Source organism: Canis lupus, chromosome 28, assembly GCF_011100685.1.
Source record: "Canis lupus familiaris isolate Mischka breed German Shepherd chromosome 28, alternate assembly UU_Cfam_GSD_1.0, whole genome shotgun sequence".
Taxonomy (NCBI): domain Eukaryota; kingdom Metazoa; phylum Chordata; class Mammalia; order Carnivora; family Canidae; genus Canis; species Canis lupus.
In genome coordinates, this window is record NC_049249.1 from 16,088,818 (window position 1) to 16,108,519 (window position 19,702).

A 19,702-nucleotide genomic window follows, 5' to 3' on the forward strand; every position below is an offset into this window, starting at 1 on the left:
CACCTCATACCCCTCCTCCTTGTCCAGTCTTATCTTCCAAGCCTTTGGATTCCCTGACCCGTAAGTCATGTTAAGTAACAGAAGAAATTAAAGCTGAGTTGAAGTCCTCGTTATTCTCTACCCACTATGTGACCGTTGGAAAATCTACAGCTTACTAGGTGTCATTTGCTACACTTGTGCAATGGGCACATTACCGGTTGACCTTCCTGAAGGCTGGACCCAGAGCTTTCTTGAGTCTCCTTTCCTTCAGAGATCTTAATGTGATGGTTTCTATTGTCTGGTGAACTTGTTCCGTGTTTTGTTCTGCATTTGCTAGGTCTGCACTAGATTAAATTCTGAGAGGACAGGTTCAGCTAGGAAAGTGGGTGCTAGGCCTTGGGGGGCATGAGGTGGACGAGGAAGGATGAGGAAGGACATGAGGTGGACGAGGAAGGATGAGGTGAGAGGTGAGCAGGGGAGCCCACACCATGGAGACCAAGATGGTGCCCAAGAGGGAAGAGAAGCAAGCAGAAAGGAATCAGAGGACAGGGAGACGGCAGGGAGAGGAGGGTCGTGGGAGCTGAGTGGGTTCAGAGAGCCAAGGGGGTGGAGGCTCCCTAGCCAGAGAGCAGGTGCAACAGGGGGCTAGCCAGAAAGGGAGGGGGCTCTTTCTGACCCTGCCACACCAAATCGCTCCCTGAGGGTACATTCAGCCCTCCCTTCTGCCGTGGGCTCTGAGGCTTGCAGCCCCCATGCAGATCATGGACAGGTCTACTTTCTGCGAGATTTCCAGGATGGTGCCTGGCACACAGTAGGTGTTCAACAAATGGTAGCATTTATAGCCTCTGCTGTAGATTTGCCTCTACCTTCCTCATTCCCGTTCCCATCCTTTTCATCCCTTCATGTTCCGTTTCACATCCTTTCTGGCCAGAGAACAGAACACTGAAATAATTCAGTCAGAGCCAAAGGAACTCCATTCCTTGATCCCAGCATGGCTTCTGCTTGGCTTCTGAAGGGAGCCAGTTGGGTCTTGCTCACCAGTGGGTCTATGGTGGGTACTCTGGGAATGCTTGAAGAGTGGCTGAATGCTGTAGGTCAGTGGTTTTTTCACCCATTTAGAAACAGAATTCTTTGGTCAAATGAAATTTTATATGATGCCTCCATTAATGAAACAGAAGGATACAGTGCTGGCTGCTGCTTCATCTGTGGAGGCCTGGACACAGCTCTTGGGTGGCAGTAGGGGGACCCTCAGACCCAGGATGCTGGCACTTTCTATTTAAATTAGGCAAGTGGATTGTAGAAAACAGGACCCAGGTGTGCCGATGCTTCAGACGGTGCTTCAGACGGTGGTGCTATGAAGGCCTGGGGCAGGGGGCACCCAAGCACCTCCCAGGCCACTGGGGGGTGGCCACCGCCCACCTGCAGGACTCCTGCTTTGCTGAGCTTTCATTCTGTCCCCATGCCTGCTTGTTACTGACCCCCAGTCCTGCTTCTGGAAAATGACACGAATTCAGTTCTACCTGCGAGATCTTCCCTGGGCACTTGCTCTGTGCAAGCACCGTGCTAGGCCCTAGGGAAGTGAGGGCAAGTCAGGTCCAGTCTCGACCATGCTCACGCTGCTGCTTTGTTCCCTGGCACCTTTCCTTCTTCCAGCATCCAGCATACCAGATGACAGAATGACCTTTTAGAAATGCAGGTCTGGTCTTGTTGCCCCTTTGCCGAACCCTCTCAGAGGTTCCTGACTGCTCTCAGAAGAAAGGCCAGATTCTTCACCCTGCTCGTCAGGGCCCTTCTGGGGTGTCCTTTGACTACCTTGGCTTTGCCACTGGAAAATTTCCTCTGGCTTCTACTACTGTCCCTGCTCCAGGTGCACTGACCCTGCTGCTTGAGTGTGTGGGGCTTCCTCTGGCCACAGGTCCTTTGTATATGTTGTATTCATTCCCTGGAGCTTTCTCTCTTCAAAGCTACCTCTATGGCACATGGACACACCTACTTATCCTTCACCTTTCCTTTTCAAGAAAGCCTGCCCTGAGCCCCCCTAAGGACCATGCTCCTTTCTTTCAGCACACTTTTCTAGTATTGTGATTATATGTTCCTTAGTGAGATTACTTGATAAATAGGTTTCCCTCTGGACTGTAAGTTCTTGAAAGCCAGGACCTGTCTATTGTTGATCACCCTTGCATCTCCAACTTAGTTTCTGACATAGTAGGTGCTCATAAATGTTGGTCAGTTGGATTTTTGAGATACACCCAGGGCAGGCAGACAAGGCTACAGCTAGGCATGGCCATCTCTGGGAAGGCAGAGGAAGACGAGGGGTTGGGAGAGGCACAGCTTGGGCTCAGAGGAAAGACAAGCCCCAGGAAGGGGAACTCACCCTCCACTCAGGGTCTCGAGGAGGCTTCCCTGAAGAGGTTCCCAGTGCTCAGGGAGTGGGAAGACTCGGGGGTTAATGGGGAAGGGCCCAGGCAGGTGCATTTTAGAAGGCAGGCAGGGTGAGGGGGGTTGATTCTCCTGCTGCAAGAATAGCCTCCAGATCAGCCTCTTTTTGCTTTGGTTTTCTCATCTGTAAAATGGGCATAAACATGCACCTTATCCTTTAGGGTTGTCATGAGGATTGTTAAGTTAATGTGTGTAACACGCTTAGAGCTGCCTGGCACACAATCAGCCTTGCGTTTGCTATTATGATGATTATTCATCCCACAAAAGGAGTTTGGGTTATTTCCCCTCTGTTAGACTCTGACTTAGCTTCCTCCCTAGAGGAACTGCGTGTGTGTGCCATGGAGCGTGTGGGCACGTGCACATAGGGCCATGCATAGCCATGAGCAAGATGTGCTGTAGAAAGAGACAGCCTAGGGGATCCCTGGGTGGCGCAGCGGTTTAGTGCCTGCCTTTGGCCCAGGGTGTGATCCTGGAGTCCCAGGATGGAGTCCCGCGTCGGGCTCCCGGCATGGAGCCTGCTTCTCCCTCCTCCTGTGTCTCGGCCTATCTCTCTCTCTCTCTCTTTCTCTTTCTCTATGTCTGTCATAAATAAATAAATAAATAAATAAATAAATAAATAAATAAATAAATAAATAAATCTTAAAAAGAAAGAAAGAAAGAAAGAAAGAAAGAAAGAAAGAAAGAAAGAAAGAAAGAAAGAAAGAAAGAAAGAGACAGCCTAGTGTGGATTGGGTGTCACCACTTATTCCATGGAGAAGACTCAGGCATGTCTCTGGTCCAGGAGGAGGATTAGCCTGCTGGGTTTGTGGACACTTTCACCCAGGGCCTGCCTTGCCTGCTGGCTGATGACCCCAGGCCAGGCCTGAGTGCCCCACCCCCAGACCTACTCAGGGCAGGCAACAGCAAGGTGTTGGGGTGAAGGCTCAGAGCCTAGCATAGCCTTTCATAGTGCCCAGGCCTCTGAGTCTCATCTGACTCAGGGCAGTCCCTGCCTTTCTCGTGGCTCTTTCCCCAGCCCCTCCGCCCACTGGCCTTCCCTCCCCACCCAGATCTTTCCCTGGAAACGCAGATCTCTGACCCTGAGGAGAGCCTGCACAGGGTGATGACCTGTGAGATTATCTCACAGACCCAGAGTAGAGTCCTGGCTTGCCTCTGACCTGGTGAATCACCTCAGGCAATTTCCTTAGTCTTTCAGAGCCTCAACTTACTTTTCTATAAAACAGACCTAACATTAGCCTCTGCCACCTGGAATACAGATGAGAGAATGCACACGGTGCTGGTGCCAGACACACTGGGAGTGCTCGCTGCTCAGCGACACTCTTCTGGTGATACCTGGGGCTCCCAGCAGTGGCTGCCTGGGGCTCGAGGGACCTGCCTTCCCCTCTACCTCTGTCCTCTCTATCTGCACCTTTTCTGCTCCCCTGAGTGTCGGGTGCCAGGTTTTGCACTCAAGATTTCTCTAGAGCCCGGTCCCTAAGGGTGTGCGTGTGTTGAGTATGTACATTGCGAGGTGCGTGGGTATCGGTGTGAGTGTGTGCTGGGCAGCAGGTGGCTACGTGCACATAATGGTGAAAGCTTATAAGAGCCTGCACTGTGCACGTACATGTGACTCGGTGCAAACAGGCGGTGAGGTCATACTGGTGTGCGCTTTTATGTGTTATGATGAAAGGGGCCGAGTGGTGGGGGGTAAAAGATCGGATCCCTGGTTTGCTTCCCAGCCCTGCCTCTTTCTAGGTTGGCGACTTCTCCTTTTCTCATCTGTAAGGAGAGAACAATGTACTTATTGATAACAATAATACTGACCTCTTCATTCAGCCAGTGAGGACTGAAGGAGTTAATACTCCGGAAGCATTTGCAGTAGAGCCTGGAGGAGCAGAGAAGCCGTGTTAGCCGTTTGTTATTAAGCTCCACTGGTCCGAGTGTAAGCCTCTTGAGGATCGGACAGTGCGTGTTTTGCTCACCATGGTGGCCGCATTGTCTTGGTCTGATGTGGCATGGAGTAGGTGCCTAACGGCTTGTGGATGGCTGTCAGCCTGGACGAATGGTGAGGTGGCGTGCGCGCGTGTGCCTGTGATGAGGTGTGTGATGGGGAATGAGCATATGTGTGCATGTGCATGTGTGTGAGTGTGTGCGTGTGCGTGTGTGAGTGCGCGCGTCTGCTCTGCTGGGGCATCTCCAGTGCTTTCTGGAGCTCGGCTATTTCAGGAAGCCTCCAGTCTCCTCCTCCTTATGTAAATAAACATGACAGATCCCGTTGCCTGTACCAGTGCGGGGAGGTGGGGGAGGCTCTGGGAGTGGGTGGGAGCCGGAGGCGGCGAGCGGGGCCAGAGGGGTGTGCTTGCGTGTGCGTGAGTGCGTGCGTGTGTGCGCGTGTGTGTGCGCGCGTGTGTGGCCGGCCTCGCGGGCAGGCAGCCGTGTGTGCGGGAGGGAGTTGGTGGGGACGCGGGAGGGGCGGGCTCAGCCCTGCCATGCCGGCTGCCGGCCGCGGGGGAGGAGGAGGGGCCGGGGGAGGGGAGCTGGCGGCTAGGGTGGCTCGGTGACGAGGCCAGCCGGCCAAACGAAGGTGGCCGTGCTGCCCGCTGCCCGCGATGGGGGGACAGATCACCCGGAGCACCCTCCACGGTAAGGCCCCAGCTGATGCCAGGCGGTCTGCCCGGTCCCAGCCTGGGGACCACCTGGGGAGGCTGGGGCCCCGGGGGCATGATCATCCCCTGCCTCTTTACTCCTTGGTGGGCCCTGGGGCCATGGCAGGGGGTGCCTTTGGGTGGTTGGCCCTGGGGTGGAGGAAAGCAAGGGAACCTGGGGAAAGCAGGAAGAGGTGGGCTTTCCCTGGTAGCCGGCAGAGGTCAGGCAGCTAAGTCTCCCCACAAAGTCTCGTTGTCCTCTTACCTTCCCCGGGTGCTGACCAGCCCCCAGCATGGGATGTGAGGTCCCGGGTGTCCGTATCCCCCTCTCCTAGAACTGAGGTAAACCTTAGTTAGACAGCTGGGGGGACCTGTTTGTCAGTCCCGGGATGCAGGCCATGGAGGTGAGCCCTGTGTTTCGTGATGGAGGTGTGGAGAGATGTGTGGGTGCACGCGGGTGTGTGTGACTGGGTGTGTGTGCCTGTGTTCACAGGGGTGCATTAGAGGTGTCTGTGGGTGTGTACCTGTGTCTGCTTGTGCCTCAACCTACAGATGTGCAAGTGACAGCCCCCCACATAGCCTGACTTCAGTTCTCAAAACGTGGGCTCTGTTGGGGAGGCTGGTGAACTTTTGACCCCTGGTGTTTATGTCCACGGCCAGACAGACTGACAGGCAGGCAGGTGAAGGGGTGGAAGGGAGGAGCACGGATTGGCTCCCTTCATGCAAGCAGAGCTTCTGCTTGCCCGGGCTCCTGTCCCCTGGATCCGCCTGGCTCAGGCGCTGTGGTCTTGGGAGTAACATGGCCGATGTGGCACCAGACCCAGAAGGGAAAGACTTCCCAGGGACTTGTTTTGTCATCACTGGGTCCAGGGAGCTGGGGCTTCTGTACAAAACTGGCTGGTGCCAGAGCAGTATGGGCTGACCTTGGGCAGTCCCTGTCCCCTGCTCCCCTGCTCCCCTCCTCAGACAGGGCATAGGAGATGGGGCAGCCTCCATCTGCCTAGTCCAGTGGGCACTAAGGAACCTCGCCCAGGAAGGAGGGAGGGTGGTGGCTGGAGCGATCGGGAAGCTGTGGCTGGGACTGGTGACCAGGTGGCTTGTCCCTTCCAGGCTCTGGACTTTGAGAGAGTAATTTCTAATTAAAAAAGAAAAAGGCAGGAAAGGAGACATGGGAAAAGCAAATCATTGGCTTTCCTAAAAGGAAATAAATTTTGTCCTGGGCCTGGAGGGCTAAGTGACAGATGGAAGGTCCTGGAAGACATATAATCCGGTGCCGGCCAGTGGCCTGGGCCTTGGCCCGAGACTCGGACTAGGCTGACCTGGGCCCGACCCTTCGTGTCTGTGGGGCGGGGGCTCCTCTCAGGGCTCATTGGCCCCAGCAGGGCCTGTTGGCAGAAGGTCTGGAGCAGACTGGCATTTTTCCGCTGGGATCAGACTTGGGTAAGCTTGTGGCCTGGGAAGGACAGAGAGGCCCTCAGAGCAGACCCGGGATGCAGCACGTTATCCTCCAGCTGCCCTGGAGCACCGGCTTCAGAGGGGAGTGAGGACCCTGAGACCACCCAAGACAGCACATGGGCTGCAAGGGCTCATGCTCGGGAGTCCACAGACACGTGGTATGGTGAGGGCAAGTGTCTCCCTGAGCCTTGATTTTCTCATCTGATAATGGGGCTGGTAGTAGTGCCTTCCTCCTAGGATTATTGTGAGGATTACTTGGGAGGATGTGACTAAGGACTGAACATGGGAGAACCACAAGGGCTTGGAAAAACATTCTGAGGCCAGGGTCATATTCCCTCTTCTCCCTGGGACAGGAGGATACTTGAGGTGTGCCGAGAGCTCTAGGAGCTGGCATCCAGGCTGGGGGGACATTGGCGAGTGCTAATCAAATGCCTCGTCTGCTTTTTGCCCTCCTTCCCTCCCCTGCCCTCGCTGGGACTACCCTCCTTGGGCTGGGCCTCCCACCAAGCTGGCCCTGACCCCTGCCTCAACTTACCATCAGCATGAGTGGGGGAGGGGAAATGGGGATGGGGCTTGTGGAGAAGATGTCCTTGCCTGTGTCATATAGCCCCTTAGCTGTAATCTCTGTGTGCATGTCCCCACATGTCCTGCCCGCATCCACAGCTGCTCATGCCCACACCCGTGCACTGGCTGCCTCAGTGCCTCAGTTTTACCTTTTTCCAGTGGGTGTTTGGGGGGAACTGGGAGATGCAAGGGTATGGCTCCTTCCTAGGGCACCCTCAGCCCATTGCCCGACCTCCTAAGAATAGTCACATAGTTCTTGATTGTATTATTACTGTAGGCCTTGGGATTTGGGTTTAGTGCAAACTGAAGGTTTTGGATTGCTGGGTGACAGACTGACCCCAGACTGCATGGGGGTTGTTTCTAGCAGTGTGTTTGTGGACATGTTTTGGCTGTGTTTCTGGTGTCTGCAGTGTATCTGCATTTGGGCCTGTGCATGTACCACGTGATGTGTACCTATCTGTCTCTGTCTGATATTTAAGGGATTTCGTGTTGTGTCTGTGTTTCCATGTGTGAGCAGCCACATTTGTGTTACTCTGTGCGTGGGACTTGTCCTTGTTACTCTGTAGATAGATGTCAGTGTTTCTGCATGAGGTGTGTGTGTGTGTGTGTGTGTGTGTGTGTGTGTTAGGGCAGGTGGTGAGGAGTCAGGCTTCTCTGGGACCAGCCTGGCAGGAGACCCATGGGAGAAATTAATTCCCATTTGGAAAATGGTTTCGGCAGTTACATGCTTGATGTCTTTCATCGGGCAGATTTCCAGAGCTGCTCCCAGTCTTGAGGGCAGGATCGGGGGGTGGAGGGCACAGAAGGAGGCAGCAGCCATACTGAGAGGCCTCCCCTCCCCTCCTTTTTCTTTGCCTTCCTCCTTTACCTCTACGTGCTTCCCTGCTGGCAAGGGAAGGCTCAGTGCTGAGGGGTTGATGTGCAGTTGACATGCATATATTCACCCTGACGTGTCACCCTTCAGCTTGGTCTCTGGACCCCCAAACCCTGATGTAATGGCCCAGAAGGGGAAATGGTTGGCTGAGGTCATGGTGCTGGTGGCTCAGGTGGGAAGTCAGGCCTCACCCCTTGGAAATCATTTGGGCAGGTTCATGCACACGTGCAGCTGGCTCCCCACCTCTCCTCCTCAGGTTTCTTAATTCTCCAACAGGTGTCAGGGGAAAGGGCATCCCATGGCCTTATGAGACCTGGGATTAGCTCGGAGGGAGCTGCCTGGCTCCTGGCAGCAGCTCTGGAGGCTTAAGCCAAGGTGAGCTTGCAGGTGTGATGGCTTAGCTTCATCCGTCTTATTCTTTTAACCAGCTCTGTGCCTGGCACCCAGCAGGCACCCGGCGGATCCTTGATGGTTGGAGTAAAAGGGAAGAGTAAAGGGTATAGGCCCTGGGTGCCCAGACCGTGTGGCAATTAGATCTGCAGGTGGACCCAGGGGACAGGTGTGATGGAGCTGTCAGGGGTGGCTTTGGAGGCTGTGAGACTCGAGCTGGGTAGTGAAGCCAGGCAAGGCTAGAGAGGAAGGGGACAGTGGGCCAGGCATTTCTGATGAGAGTTTGGTGGGGACAGGTGACTTGGGGACCCTACTCTTCCGCCATCTTTCTGATGAGAGTTTGAATCCTGATCCACTGGCTGTGTGACTTTGGGTCAGTTCCTTCATCTGAGTCTGAGTCTCAATGTCCTCTTCTGTACGTTGGGGATGGTAAGGTTTACTCTGAAGGATGGTAGAAAGGGTTAAGTAAATTCATGGGTGTTAAGTATAGTTGTGCATTGTAAGCACCCTGTAAATGGATGTGCTTCTATGAAGGCTTCCATGGAGGCTCTTCCAGACCTCTGTATGTTCATGAGTATGTGCGCACACACATGCATGTGGCTGCCTCTAGGGACCAAGAGTATCTCTGCCTCCTCCAGCTAGGACAGAATGTTCCTAGATGCTGTGTCCACCATCAGGCGCACCCACTGGTTGTGTGTGTGCACATATGTACCCATGCATGCATGTGGATCTGTGTAAGGTAAGCTAAGGGTGTTGGTGTGTGTGGTAAATGGATTTATGTGACTGAGCCATGCTCCCCGCTACCTTATGCCCTGCAATCTCTCAGACCTGGCCTGGGGGCTTTGGGGAGGTGCTGGGAAGACAGGGGCCCAGAGCTGAACCCAGAATAGTTATCATCTGGAATCCCTTTCTGGAATCTTGGGGCAGCATAGGGGAGAGGGAAGAGGAGGGCTAGTCCCCTCCCAGCAGTGAAGATATGGGGAGGCACAGCTGTATGCACATCTGGTTTTTGGAAACGTCAGATATTAGGATGTCACAGAGTGAGTGAGAGCCTGAGGCTCAGTGTGGAGATTAACTTGGCGATGAAGGTGCCAATTCTTGCCCATTCTCCACCATCCTCCTTCACCCAGCTTGTCATCATGGATTTTCTCAGTCTTCCAGGGAGCAGCAGGGCCTGCTGAATGCATAGCCATGGCTCGGGGAGATGATAGACCTAATGTGGCCCCTAATCCTGAATCACAAAGTTGTATATACATGGGGGCTACAGAGGTCATGGAGAAACCAACCAGCGTGGACTGGAGGATTCATGGAGTGGGGAGGGGACCTAGCATGCTGGCCAGCTAGGTGGAGTTCACTGAGGGTGGCTGTAAAGTTAGTTACCTGAATTTGGAACCCAGGTCTGCCACTCACCAGCTGTGTGACCTTGGGCAAGTTTGTATTACCTCTCGGAGACTCTGTTTCTTTATCTGTAAAGTGAGACTGATCTTGTATTGTTGCAAAGCACATCTGTTGTACAGCAAATAACTCCCGAAGTTAGTGGTTTAAAACAACAAACATTTAATTATCTCCGTTTCTGTGGGTCAGGAATCTTGACACAGTTTAGCTAGGTACCTCCAGCTGAATGTCTCTTGGGAGGTTTCAGTCAAGTTGTTGGCTGGGGCTGTGGTCTCATCTGAAGGCTTGTCTGGAGGGGGATCCATATCCAAGCTTACTCACATGGTTATTGGCAGTCCTTGGTCCCTTGCCACACAGGCCTCTGCACAGGGTTACCTCACAACATGGTAGCTGGCTTCCCCCAGAGGCCAAAACCCAAAAGAGGTGAGAGAAAGTAACCAAGATGGAGGCTGAAGGCTTTTTTATAACCAGTCTTGGGGATGACATCCTATTAATTAATTCCAATCCCAATACTCAGCTGTATTCCATTCATTAGAATCTAGCTGCTAGGTCTACTCCACATGCACAAGGGGCAAGGATTGCAAAAGGGGAAGACTTCCAGGAGGTAGAAGTGGGGATCACTGGGGCCATTTTGGAGGCTGCTTCCTTCAGACACCTGGATTGCAGGGACTGGGAGGGTGAGGTGAGGGGTGAGCTTGTACATGAAGGGCATTTGCTGCAGTATTTGATGCCAAAGAAAGAATAAACTCTCATGACCTTCATTTTTCTCCTTTTTCCATTGGGCAAATGAGGAGCTGTTGCAGGTTCTTGCTTAGGCATGTGATGTGGGTGGGATCTTGGTGCTGGGCAGTAAAGGAAGCTGTCCTTTTAGTCTCTCCTTTCTCTGATTTCTCCACAGGACACCAGGAAGGGCAAGGCACAGAGTGGGTACTCCCTGGACACTTGCCAATTGGTCAGTGGCTTGAAGAATTAAACAGTGGCAGTTGGTTCAACAACTCATATGGAGCACCTGCTCTGTGCTCTGAGCTAGGCACTGGGGAAGGAGCAGTAAAAAAGATAAGAGTTTCTGCCCCCAGGGAGCTCAGGGTCCATCAGGGAGACAGACACAAACAACCCTGCGGCCTTTCCTCTCCAGAACACTGCTCCACAGAGCACAGAAAATGATCAGAGTGACTTTCTTCTCAAGCATTCTGGGCGTGGAAAAGACAGATCAGTGCACTGTGTACAGGGGGCAGCTCAGGGCATTTTCTTTTCTTTTCTTTTTTTTTTATTTTTTTTTTTTTTTTTTTTAGCTTAGGGCATTTTCACTGTTCTTCCATTCTGTGAGGAACCAGACCTGAGAGTGGCTGCTTGGGTGCCAGCTGCTCTGTTAGGGGTGTGTGGGTGGAGTCCCTGAGTGTCCATAGCAGGGCCCTGAACCTGGCCTGGGCCAGAGAGACTGCTGGGAGAAGGTGGGCTTTAAAATCAAGGTCTGAAGGATGAGTGAGAGAAAGGCAGGTAGGTGAGAAGGACAGAGAGGTTCCCAGCAGAGAACCTGCTGGACCGAGCCTAGCAAGAGGCATCGGAGGGAGGTGGGCCCCTTGAAGGACCCCAAGGAAGTTCACATCTGTTCCATTGTCCTATCATCTCTCTCACTCCGGCCCTCTTCCCACCTGCTTTCCCACCCTTCAGACTGGCTCCCCAGTCTTTACCCCTGAGAGACACTGTTCAGTGCATGCGTACAAGTTGGTCTAAATCAGGACTACCCTGGCAATCCAGGATTAGGGTGTTTGGGATAAGATAAAAGTGGAGTGTCTGGCCTCCCACTGGGCTGAAAAGAGCTGGTCATTTCCTACAGTGGTGTTTATTGCTTTTGTGAGAAAAAATAAGACCTTATATTAGGATCAGGTATTCAAGTTTGCAAAATTCTTTCACATCTATTAACTCACTGGAGTACATAGAGTGGTGGGCAGGGCAGCTATGATGACCCTGTGTTTTGTAGAGAAAGAAATCAAAGTCCAGAGCGGTGAAGTGACTTGGCCAAAGTTACACAGCAAGTCTGTGGCATGGCCAGGGTTTGAACCCAGGGCCTCCCGACTCCAGGGCTCATGCCATTTGCCCACCCTCCCTGGCCCCCATTGTCCAGAAAGTGAGACAGGCCTCCTCCATAGGAGATGCAGGCAACCATGCCAGCACTGGTGTTCAGGGCCACAGATTCAGAACAAGGCAGTCCTGAACACGGTGAGATTTGGTGTTGAGAGATGCATGGGATTTGGAGAGGTGGAGAGTGGGGCAGGAAAAGAAGATATGTGGCTGAGAAGGGAAAATAGCTTGAGCAGAGGTGTGGAGGTACAAGAACACAGATTGATGTCAGTAGCAATCATGATTATTACTGTTATATAATAAGTATTAATAAGTTAATCATTAATATAATTAATTGCTGTCATATGTAATACTTAAAATAACTATCATTATTATAGCAACCACTTACTGGGTTAGTTTTACATATATCATCTCATTTAACACTGACAAGAATCCCATGAAGAAGGTCTGCCATGACCCCCATTTTACAGGTTAGAAGAGCGAGGCTCCAGAGGACTCACAGTTGGTGATAGAGCCCCTGGGTTTGGAGGCAGCAGGCCTGGATTCAGATCGGGGCTCTTTACTCTGGCTGGGTGGCTTCACTTCTGAGGACCTGTGTCATAGCAGCACTGGGGGCAGAATAAAGACACTGCCGGTTAAGTCACATAGAGTTTGGTCACTGTCACTAATACTGCTCTCTTCTCGTCTCTCCTTGGCAGCTCAGCTCAGCCCAGCCTGGGCGTCTGGGGCTCTGCCAAGATGGTTCTGGGGCAGAGCTTAGCCGGGGCAGTGGGGAGGTCACTCTAGAGGCTGCACTGTGTCCCGGCATCTCCCCCTGGGACCCGACCAAGAGACAGGAATGTGGTCCAGAGCTAGCTGAGGGTCACCTGGAGGGCTGGCCAGGCTTGTGTCTGGCACCTCATAAATGCCCAGGAGGAATGGGCTCTGTGGGGGAATTTCCATTGTGTCAGCAGCAGCCTCGCCTGAGGGCGGGGGGAATGCCCCCACTGTGGCTCCCGAGAAGCTTGTAAACCTGTCACTAAAGGGGGCCTCCCTGAGAGCTCTGCTGGGAGCTAGATGATGAGACTGGGGCTTCACCCAGGACCACTGGACGCCGGGCGAGTAGTATTCCAGCATCTTGAGGCCCTTCACTGTGACTGCTCCCCAAGCTGGGACCAACCAGAGCTTCCTTCATGCAGCCTGTCGTCATGTACTTGTGGGGGAAAATGGGCTCTAGTATTAGATGCTGAGTAGGGTAAAGGACCCCTCCAAGCAGCATCGGAAGATCAGGGTTCAAGTCCCAGCTCTGCCACTTAATTGCTGTGTGAGCTCAAGCAAGTTGGCTAACCAGTTTGAATCATAACTCATCTATAGAATGGAGACCTTAGGGGTCATAGTGTCTGTTGAAGTGCAGGGAGGGAGCCTTTTGGGATGGTGTAGGGAAGAAGCCTTTTCCCCAGCTGCCCCTCTGGCCCTTGAAATCAGAGCTGTGCTCAGGTTAATTCTCATTCTGCATTCTCTTCTTCCTCCCCTCAGGCCATAATGCCAGGTGAGGTGGAGGATGGAGATGGTGGGCAAGGACAGCAGGGGTGGGGAGGTGGCAAACACACTGGTGAGGACCACCATGTTGGATACCTCCGAGGGCACCATTTCTCTTATAGTCTGTGTGAATGGCACCCCCTGGAGGCATGCAGGGAAGGCCTTTGTGGCTATAAGTGGTGGCCCTGGCCCTTGTTCCAAGAGAAGTGATGAGGCTGAGAGCAGGGAGGATGGGAGTGACAGAGCCCAGGGATGTTTATTTCTGAGGTGGGATTGGCCGGTTGGATGTGGGGTGCTTCAAAGACTCCACTGGGGCCTGTGAGCCCTGGGGGTGCTGTTGGGCAGGGTCAGGAGTTCAGCTGGGGCCTGCCAAGTGGTCCATGGTCACTTAGAGATATCCAGCAGGCCAGAGAAGATTCTCACATCATCTCCACAGAGGTGGCTCGGTGGGCATTGATTACTCAGAGCTGATGGCAGATAGAAGGCCCGAGGATGGCCCAGGGACAGCCTTGGGAACCACACTGTGGGCAGGAGGAGTCAGGCATGGGATTTTGTAGGTCCAGGAGTCAGTGAAGGGGCGTTGTAGCTGCCAAAATGCTCCCCTCAGTGAGGGGACCCACTTCAGAGGTGTGAGGCTAAGAGGGGCAGGCCCAACCAGACTTTGGGGTCTCCTGTTAAATGGTCCACTTCCTAGGCACTGCCTGCCGTGGGTTGATGGCTGTGGTGGTCAGAGATTCCAGCCTCCCTTTCTTCCTTCTCAGCGGAGACCTGATTTGTTAGTTGTTGTTGTGCTTTTGAGGTACTATTTGTAGACAATGAAACTTATCCTTTTTAAGTGTATAGTTTGGGGAGTTTTGACAAATGTGTAAGCTTGTGTGAGCACTGCCACAGTTAAGATATAGAACATTTCCATCACCCTAAAAACTGCCTTTGTGTCGTGTCTTCCTCTTCCCCAAACTCCAGTACCCACAGATCTTTCAAGCTCTATCATTTTGCCTGTTCCAGAATGTCCTACAAATGGAATCAGAGCGTAGGTAGCCTTTGAGGCTGGCTTCTTTCACTCAGTGTGGTTTTGAGGTTCCTCCTGGTTACACGATAGCGCATTCATTGTCATCATGGAGTGAGATTCATTGTGTGCACATACTACCTTTTACATCCAGCCATGAATGAAGGCAATGTAGGAAACATGGTTTGTGTTTCTGTGTTTTAGTGGCATACGCGTGTGTGTCATGAAAGCAGCGTAGTAGAATGCCAGGTATTGCCTAGTGTGCTACTTGAAATGGTTTTGCATGGTCCACAGGTGAGCTTTTCTTCCCATATTTTACCAGTTGCGAGTATATTTTAATGTGCATTTAAAAGAGTGTATCCAGCACACCAAACCTATGCCTTCTTGGCTATTAATGCCTTATGGTCTTAATGATACTGGCCTTGCCGCTGGACCACCTGCATTTGACTGCTAGAACCTCTCTGTGCCAGCCATGAGACCTTGGACAAGCCACTCAATCTCTCTGAGGCTCAGATTCTTCATCTTTAATATGGGTTCGTGATGTCCCTCCCTACCTATTGAAGTTTGCTGTGAGCATGAAACCGGTTAGTGTACTGAACTCCCTGTTCAGAGCCTGGCATGCAGCAGCATATGATGAATGGCTGCCATTATGATCAGATGTGGATGGCCCATGTGTGCTGGGCATGTGTCTAACGTGAGCTGTTGCATATATCCCAGGGGACATGAATATGTATGTGAGCGCAGTACATGTGAAATGCATGATTTCCAGCCCAAGGGATATGGGGAAGGGATAAGTCTCTGTCCTATAGGGCCTGGGGCCTGGATCACCTTGTGCTCATGGTGGTAGGTGTGTGCTCATGAATGTGCCTTTTGGAGGCCACGTGTCTGGGTACACATTGTGTCCCCAGGATCCAGGGTTTCCCTAACCTTCCTTCTCCACCTCTTTTGCTGTCAGCCAGGGTGGCTGGGCCTGTGCTACCCTTGCCTACCCAAAACCCTGTCCATAGAAAGGAGGGCCCGGGGGAATGATCCTCCCAGGGCCTGGGTCTCTGGCCTTGGGGCGTCTCCATTATATTTGCCCAGAGCTGGTGTTTTCTGGGTCTTTATGCAAGACCCTAGGACCACCAGGATGGGTGGGATGGAGAGGAAGCATTTTAAGAAGCTGTGGTCTTTGCATTTGGGTCATGGATTCCAAGTGGAGGCCAGGAGATAGTCCCATGAGAGAGGCTGTAATCTGCTGCTGGGCTCAGCAGGTTTAAAAAACTGCTTTATTGGGGTCTATTGACATACCCTCAACCACATATGTTTAGAGTGCACAACTGGATGAGTTTTTACATATGTATACACCCATGAAGTCATCACCACATCCAGATGGTGAACATATCCATCATCCCAAACATTACCTTGTGCCCCTCAGCCATCCTCCCCCTCCCCCCCCCATCCCCAGGTGACCTCCGGTCTACTTGTTATCACTAGTCCTTAGTGTGCATTTCCTGATTTGGGACAGGGTGTAGGCGGTGGGGGGCTGGGTAGTAGGTGAAAGGAACAGAGGCCCTACAGTTACTCCAGGGATTGTGTTTGCTTATTTTTTAAAAACTGGCTTATTTTACTCAGTGTGATTATTTTGAAATTCATCCATGTCACCACTCATATCAGGGGTTCATTGCTTGTTTAGTGATGAGTACTATTCCATCGTATAGCCCTACCACTAATCCATTTACCCAGCACCAACAGCACCCCCGGGGCTCACAGGCCCCAGTGGAGTGTCTCTAATCCTAGTCTCTAATCCATTTACCCAGAAGCTAGTCAAGCTGTACCTGAGGCTGGCCTGATCCCATAGGACACCTCTCCCAGGCACGGTGTCTATAGGTTAGCTGTGGCCACGCTTTGTGCATCACCCCACGCATCCCATTCCCTCAAATGACCTCCCTTCTGTGCACAATCCAGGGACCACTCAGCCTCTTCCAACTGGGTCTCTCCTGAGCAATTCCAGCCTTCATTGCCTGGTGGCTTGAAAGGCCTTCAATCCTCTTCTGTGATTCCAGTCTTTTCTCCTTAGTGAGAGCCAATGGAGCTCCTCCTTGTTCCAACCCCACCTCCCACACACAGGATGTCCAGCTGGCGTTGGACCGTGACACTGGCATCTGGGAGGCCCTTTGGGAAGAAGGAAGCAAAGATGCAAAGTGATGCAAAACAATGCAAACATGGCCTGTACCAAAGTCTGGGTCTTCCTAGCTCATGACATTCCTTTCTCATCACCCTTCCCTTCCTGTCATCCTCTCCTCCCTGGAACACTCTCCTCCTCTTTAGGGAGTGGAAGACCTCTGACAGGTCTGATGCTGACTGAGCATTCTGCGTTATTAAATCACTGCCTTGGAGGAACCAAACTTTGAAGCATCCCAGAAGGCCTCTGTCTTGGTCTATGATTTCCTCCTTCCCCAACGCCGTCTTCCCCATCCTCCATGTCTCTCTTTCCTCAAGTTGATAACGTGGGCAGGGGCTGCCTTTCCTGGTGGACAGGACACAGATCTTGGGGAAGAAATGAACATCTCCCCTTCCTTGTCCCCAACGTATCAGTGCTATTGAAACATGTCTTAGAGCTCCAGTCACCCCTTGTGGTTGAGGAGGGAAGTGACTTCCCTAAGGTCACAGCCAGTTAGTGACAGACACAAGCCACCTGACACCTCGTCCTATGTTTTTTCCTCCCTCTGCCCTGTCTCATGGACACCAACCTCACGTGCTTGTAACATGCCTTCCCCTGGCCATGCCCTGTCCTGTACTCTATCCCATTCTGGGGTATGTAGAGCTGTCTGCAGAAGAAAGCAGTGTGCCTCCCTGGATAGCGGTTCTTTTTTTTTTTTTTTTTAAGATTTTATTTATTTATTCATGAAAGACACACAGAGAGAGAGAGAGAGGCGGAGACACAGGCAGAGGGAGAAGCAGGCTCCATGCTGGGAGCCTGATGTGGGACTCGATCTCGAGACTCTAGGATCATGCCCTGAGCCGAAGGCAGGCGCTAAACCACTAAGCCACCCAGGGATCCCCTGGATGGAGGTTCTTGAGGCAGATCCGAGTTCCTCTAGGGAGCCTGGGTGCAGAGGCCCACCTGTGTGCAAGAATATGTTGTGGGCACGGGTGGCATAAAGCAGGAAGGTGGCCTGGGGTGGCAGGGGTGGCCTGGAAGGAGGGAAGTGATGGGCACGGTCCTGGGGCTGCTGCTGCAGAGGCTGCCTCCCCCACCCCCTGGTCTCCAAAGGCAAGCTCCAAGGTCACATGTTCACTGCAGCTCAGCCTTGTCAGCCCAGCTGCTATGCTCCCTCTTCCTTCTCCCCTCCTCCAGGAGGTCTTCCTGAGAAGTGACCTGCCCCTCTGTCCTCTTGGCACTAATCACTGCCATTTTTATTGTGATTCCTGTGTATGTCCCATTTCCTTTCCTGGACTTGTGTCTTCTTGAGAAAGGATCCATGTATGTTTCATGCCAGTACGTCCACTGCCTAAGACAAGGCTTGGTATTCAGTTGATACATAATGAATATTTGCTGACTAAAATAAACGATGGTGGTAATGAGTGGCAGGGCATGGTGGTGCGTGTTGGTAGTAAATGCTGATTTATCACCAAGGTGGGCAGTGGAAGGTCGATGGTGGGAAATACTTGTCAGTAGCAGTAGCTAGTCGGTGGTGGTGGGAGGTGATGGGTACAGGGCCAGGGCCAATGGTGACGGCTGATACGTGGAGGTAGATGGTAAAGTGGGGAATAGCGATTGACGGTGGTAGCAGGAGGGTGGTGGCAAAAGGTGCCAGTGAGTGGGTGAGTCGCAATGGTGGCAGACATCCTGGGGCAGTGGGCAACTTCCACCGTGCCCAGCCCTCTGCCGCGCCAGGGGTTTCTCCCACACTCTCGACATTGCGGCTTGTTCCTTTGCAGACTCCATCGGGGGCCCCTTCCCTGTCACCTCTCACCGATGCCACCACAAGCAGAAGCACTGCCCTCCGGTGCTGCCTGGCGGGGGGCTCCCGGCCACGCCACTGCTCTTCCACCCGCACACCAAGGGCTCCCAGATCCTCATGGACCTCAGCCACAAGGCCGTCAAGAGGCAGGCCAGCTTCTGCAACGCCATCACCTTCAGTAACCGCCCGGTCCTCATCTACGAGCAAGTCAGGCTGAAGGTGGGGCCTCCCTCCTGGCTCTCCTCCGCCCCATCCCGCTCGGCGGCCTTCCCTTGGGGCGGCCGCACCTGCCCTTCTCTCGCCAGCATCCCTCCTCGTGCTCTTCCCCCTTCCTGCTCCTGCCTCAGCCTTCCGTGTGTGACAGAGAAGGGACGGGGGGGGGGGGGGGGGGGGGCTGTGGCCACAGGGGCCGCAGGCTGTCCCCGGACAGTGGGCAGGCTCGGGAGGAGGCCCGCTGGGAGGCGCCGGGTCCCTCGGCCGGCCGGGCAGGGCTGCGGGGCAGGGGTGCCGTCTGAGGCCATCTTCTTCACCAGATCACCAAGAAGCAGTGCTGCTGGAGCGGGGCGCTGCGCCTGGGCTTCACGAGCAAGGACCCGTCCCGCATCCACCCTGACTCGCTGCCCAAGTACGCCTGCCCCGACCTGGTGTCGCAGAGCGGCTTCTGGGCCAAGGCGCTGCCCGAGGAGTTTGCCAACGAGGGCAACATCATCGCTTTCTGGGTGGACAAGAAGGGCCGCGTGTTCTATCGCATCAACGACTCGGCGGCCATGCTGTTCTTCAACGGCGTCCGCACGGCCGACCCGCTCTGGGCCCTGGTGGACGTCTACGGCCTCACGCGGGGCGTCCAGCTGCTCGGTGAGTGCCCGCGCCCTGCGCCTGCGAGCTGGGGTCTGATGCGGCATGGGGACCCCTCCCCCAGGGCCCAGTGGGCACGGGGACAGCACAGGGGACCTCCGTGGCCCCGTGAAGCCACCCATCCTTCAGGCCCGCAGCTGGGCCGGGGGCGCCTGGGGGTCTTTCTGCCTTTGAGGTTGTGCCTCTGAGCAGTGCACAGGCGTCCGCATCGACAGCAGCCGCTAAAGACCCCCCAGCTCCAGGAAGTAATGAATATTAATCATCGGAATCATAGCTTGGTGAGCACTTCCCACGGGCCAGGCACTTTATTATTGCTGTTCTCCCAGCAACCACTCTCTTAGTGGGCCCTGTGGAGGCCAGACATCAAGCTCCAGGAGGTTAAGTCATTGGCCCCAGGAGGTGCAGCAGGTGAGTGGGGGAAGCCAGCACGCAGTCCCAGGTCAGCCCCTGGCCCCTGGGCTCTGCAGCCTCCCTGGGAGGCCCAACCCCACCCTAGTGCTTCCTGTAGGGGTGTAGGTGAAAGGGGTGAGGGGGCGCAGCAGAAGGCACTAGGGTGGCTAAGACTTTTCTGGCT

At 53.6% G+C, this 19,702-nt stretch overlaps 1 protein-coding gene across 5 annotated transcripts in view; it reads left to right on the plus strand.

Moving 5' to 3' along the window:
- Positions 1 to 19,702, plus strand: part of NEURL1 (neuralized E3 ubiquitin protein ligase 1) — a 79,288-nt gene that overhangs the window by 40,689 nt on the left and 18,897 nt on the right. For 2 of the 5 annotated variants that reach the window (XM_038578692.1, XM_038578693.1), the window contains 2 exons: positions 18,251 to 18,492; positions 18,807 to 19,128. In XM_038578692.1, coding sequence (XP_038434620.1) covers positions 18,251 to 18,492; positions 18,807 to 19,128 — 564 coding nt within the window. Of the gene's footprint in view, positions 1 to 4,905; positions 5,041 to 10,618; positions 10,673 to 18,250; positions 18,493 to 18,806; positions 19,129 to 19,702 lie in introns of those variants that run through there. The other 3 variants (XR_005380533.1, XM_038578691.1, XM_038578694.1) reach the window with 3 other exon arrangements.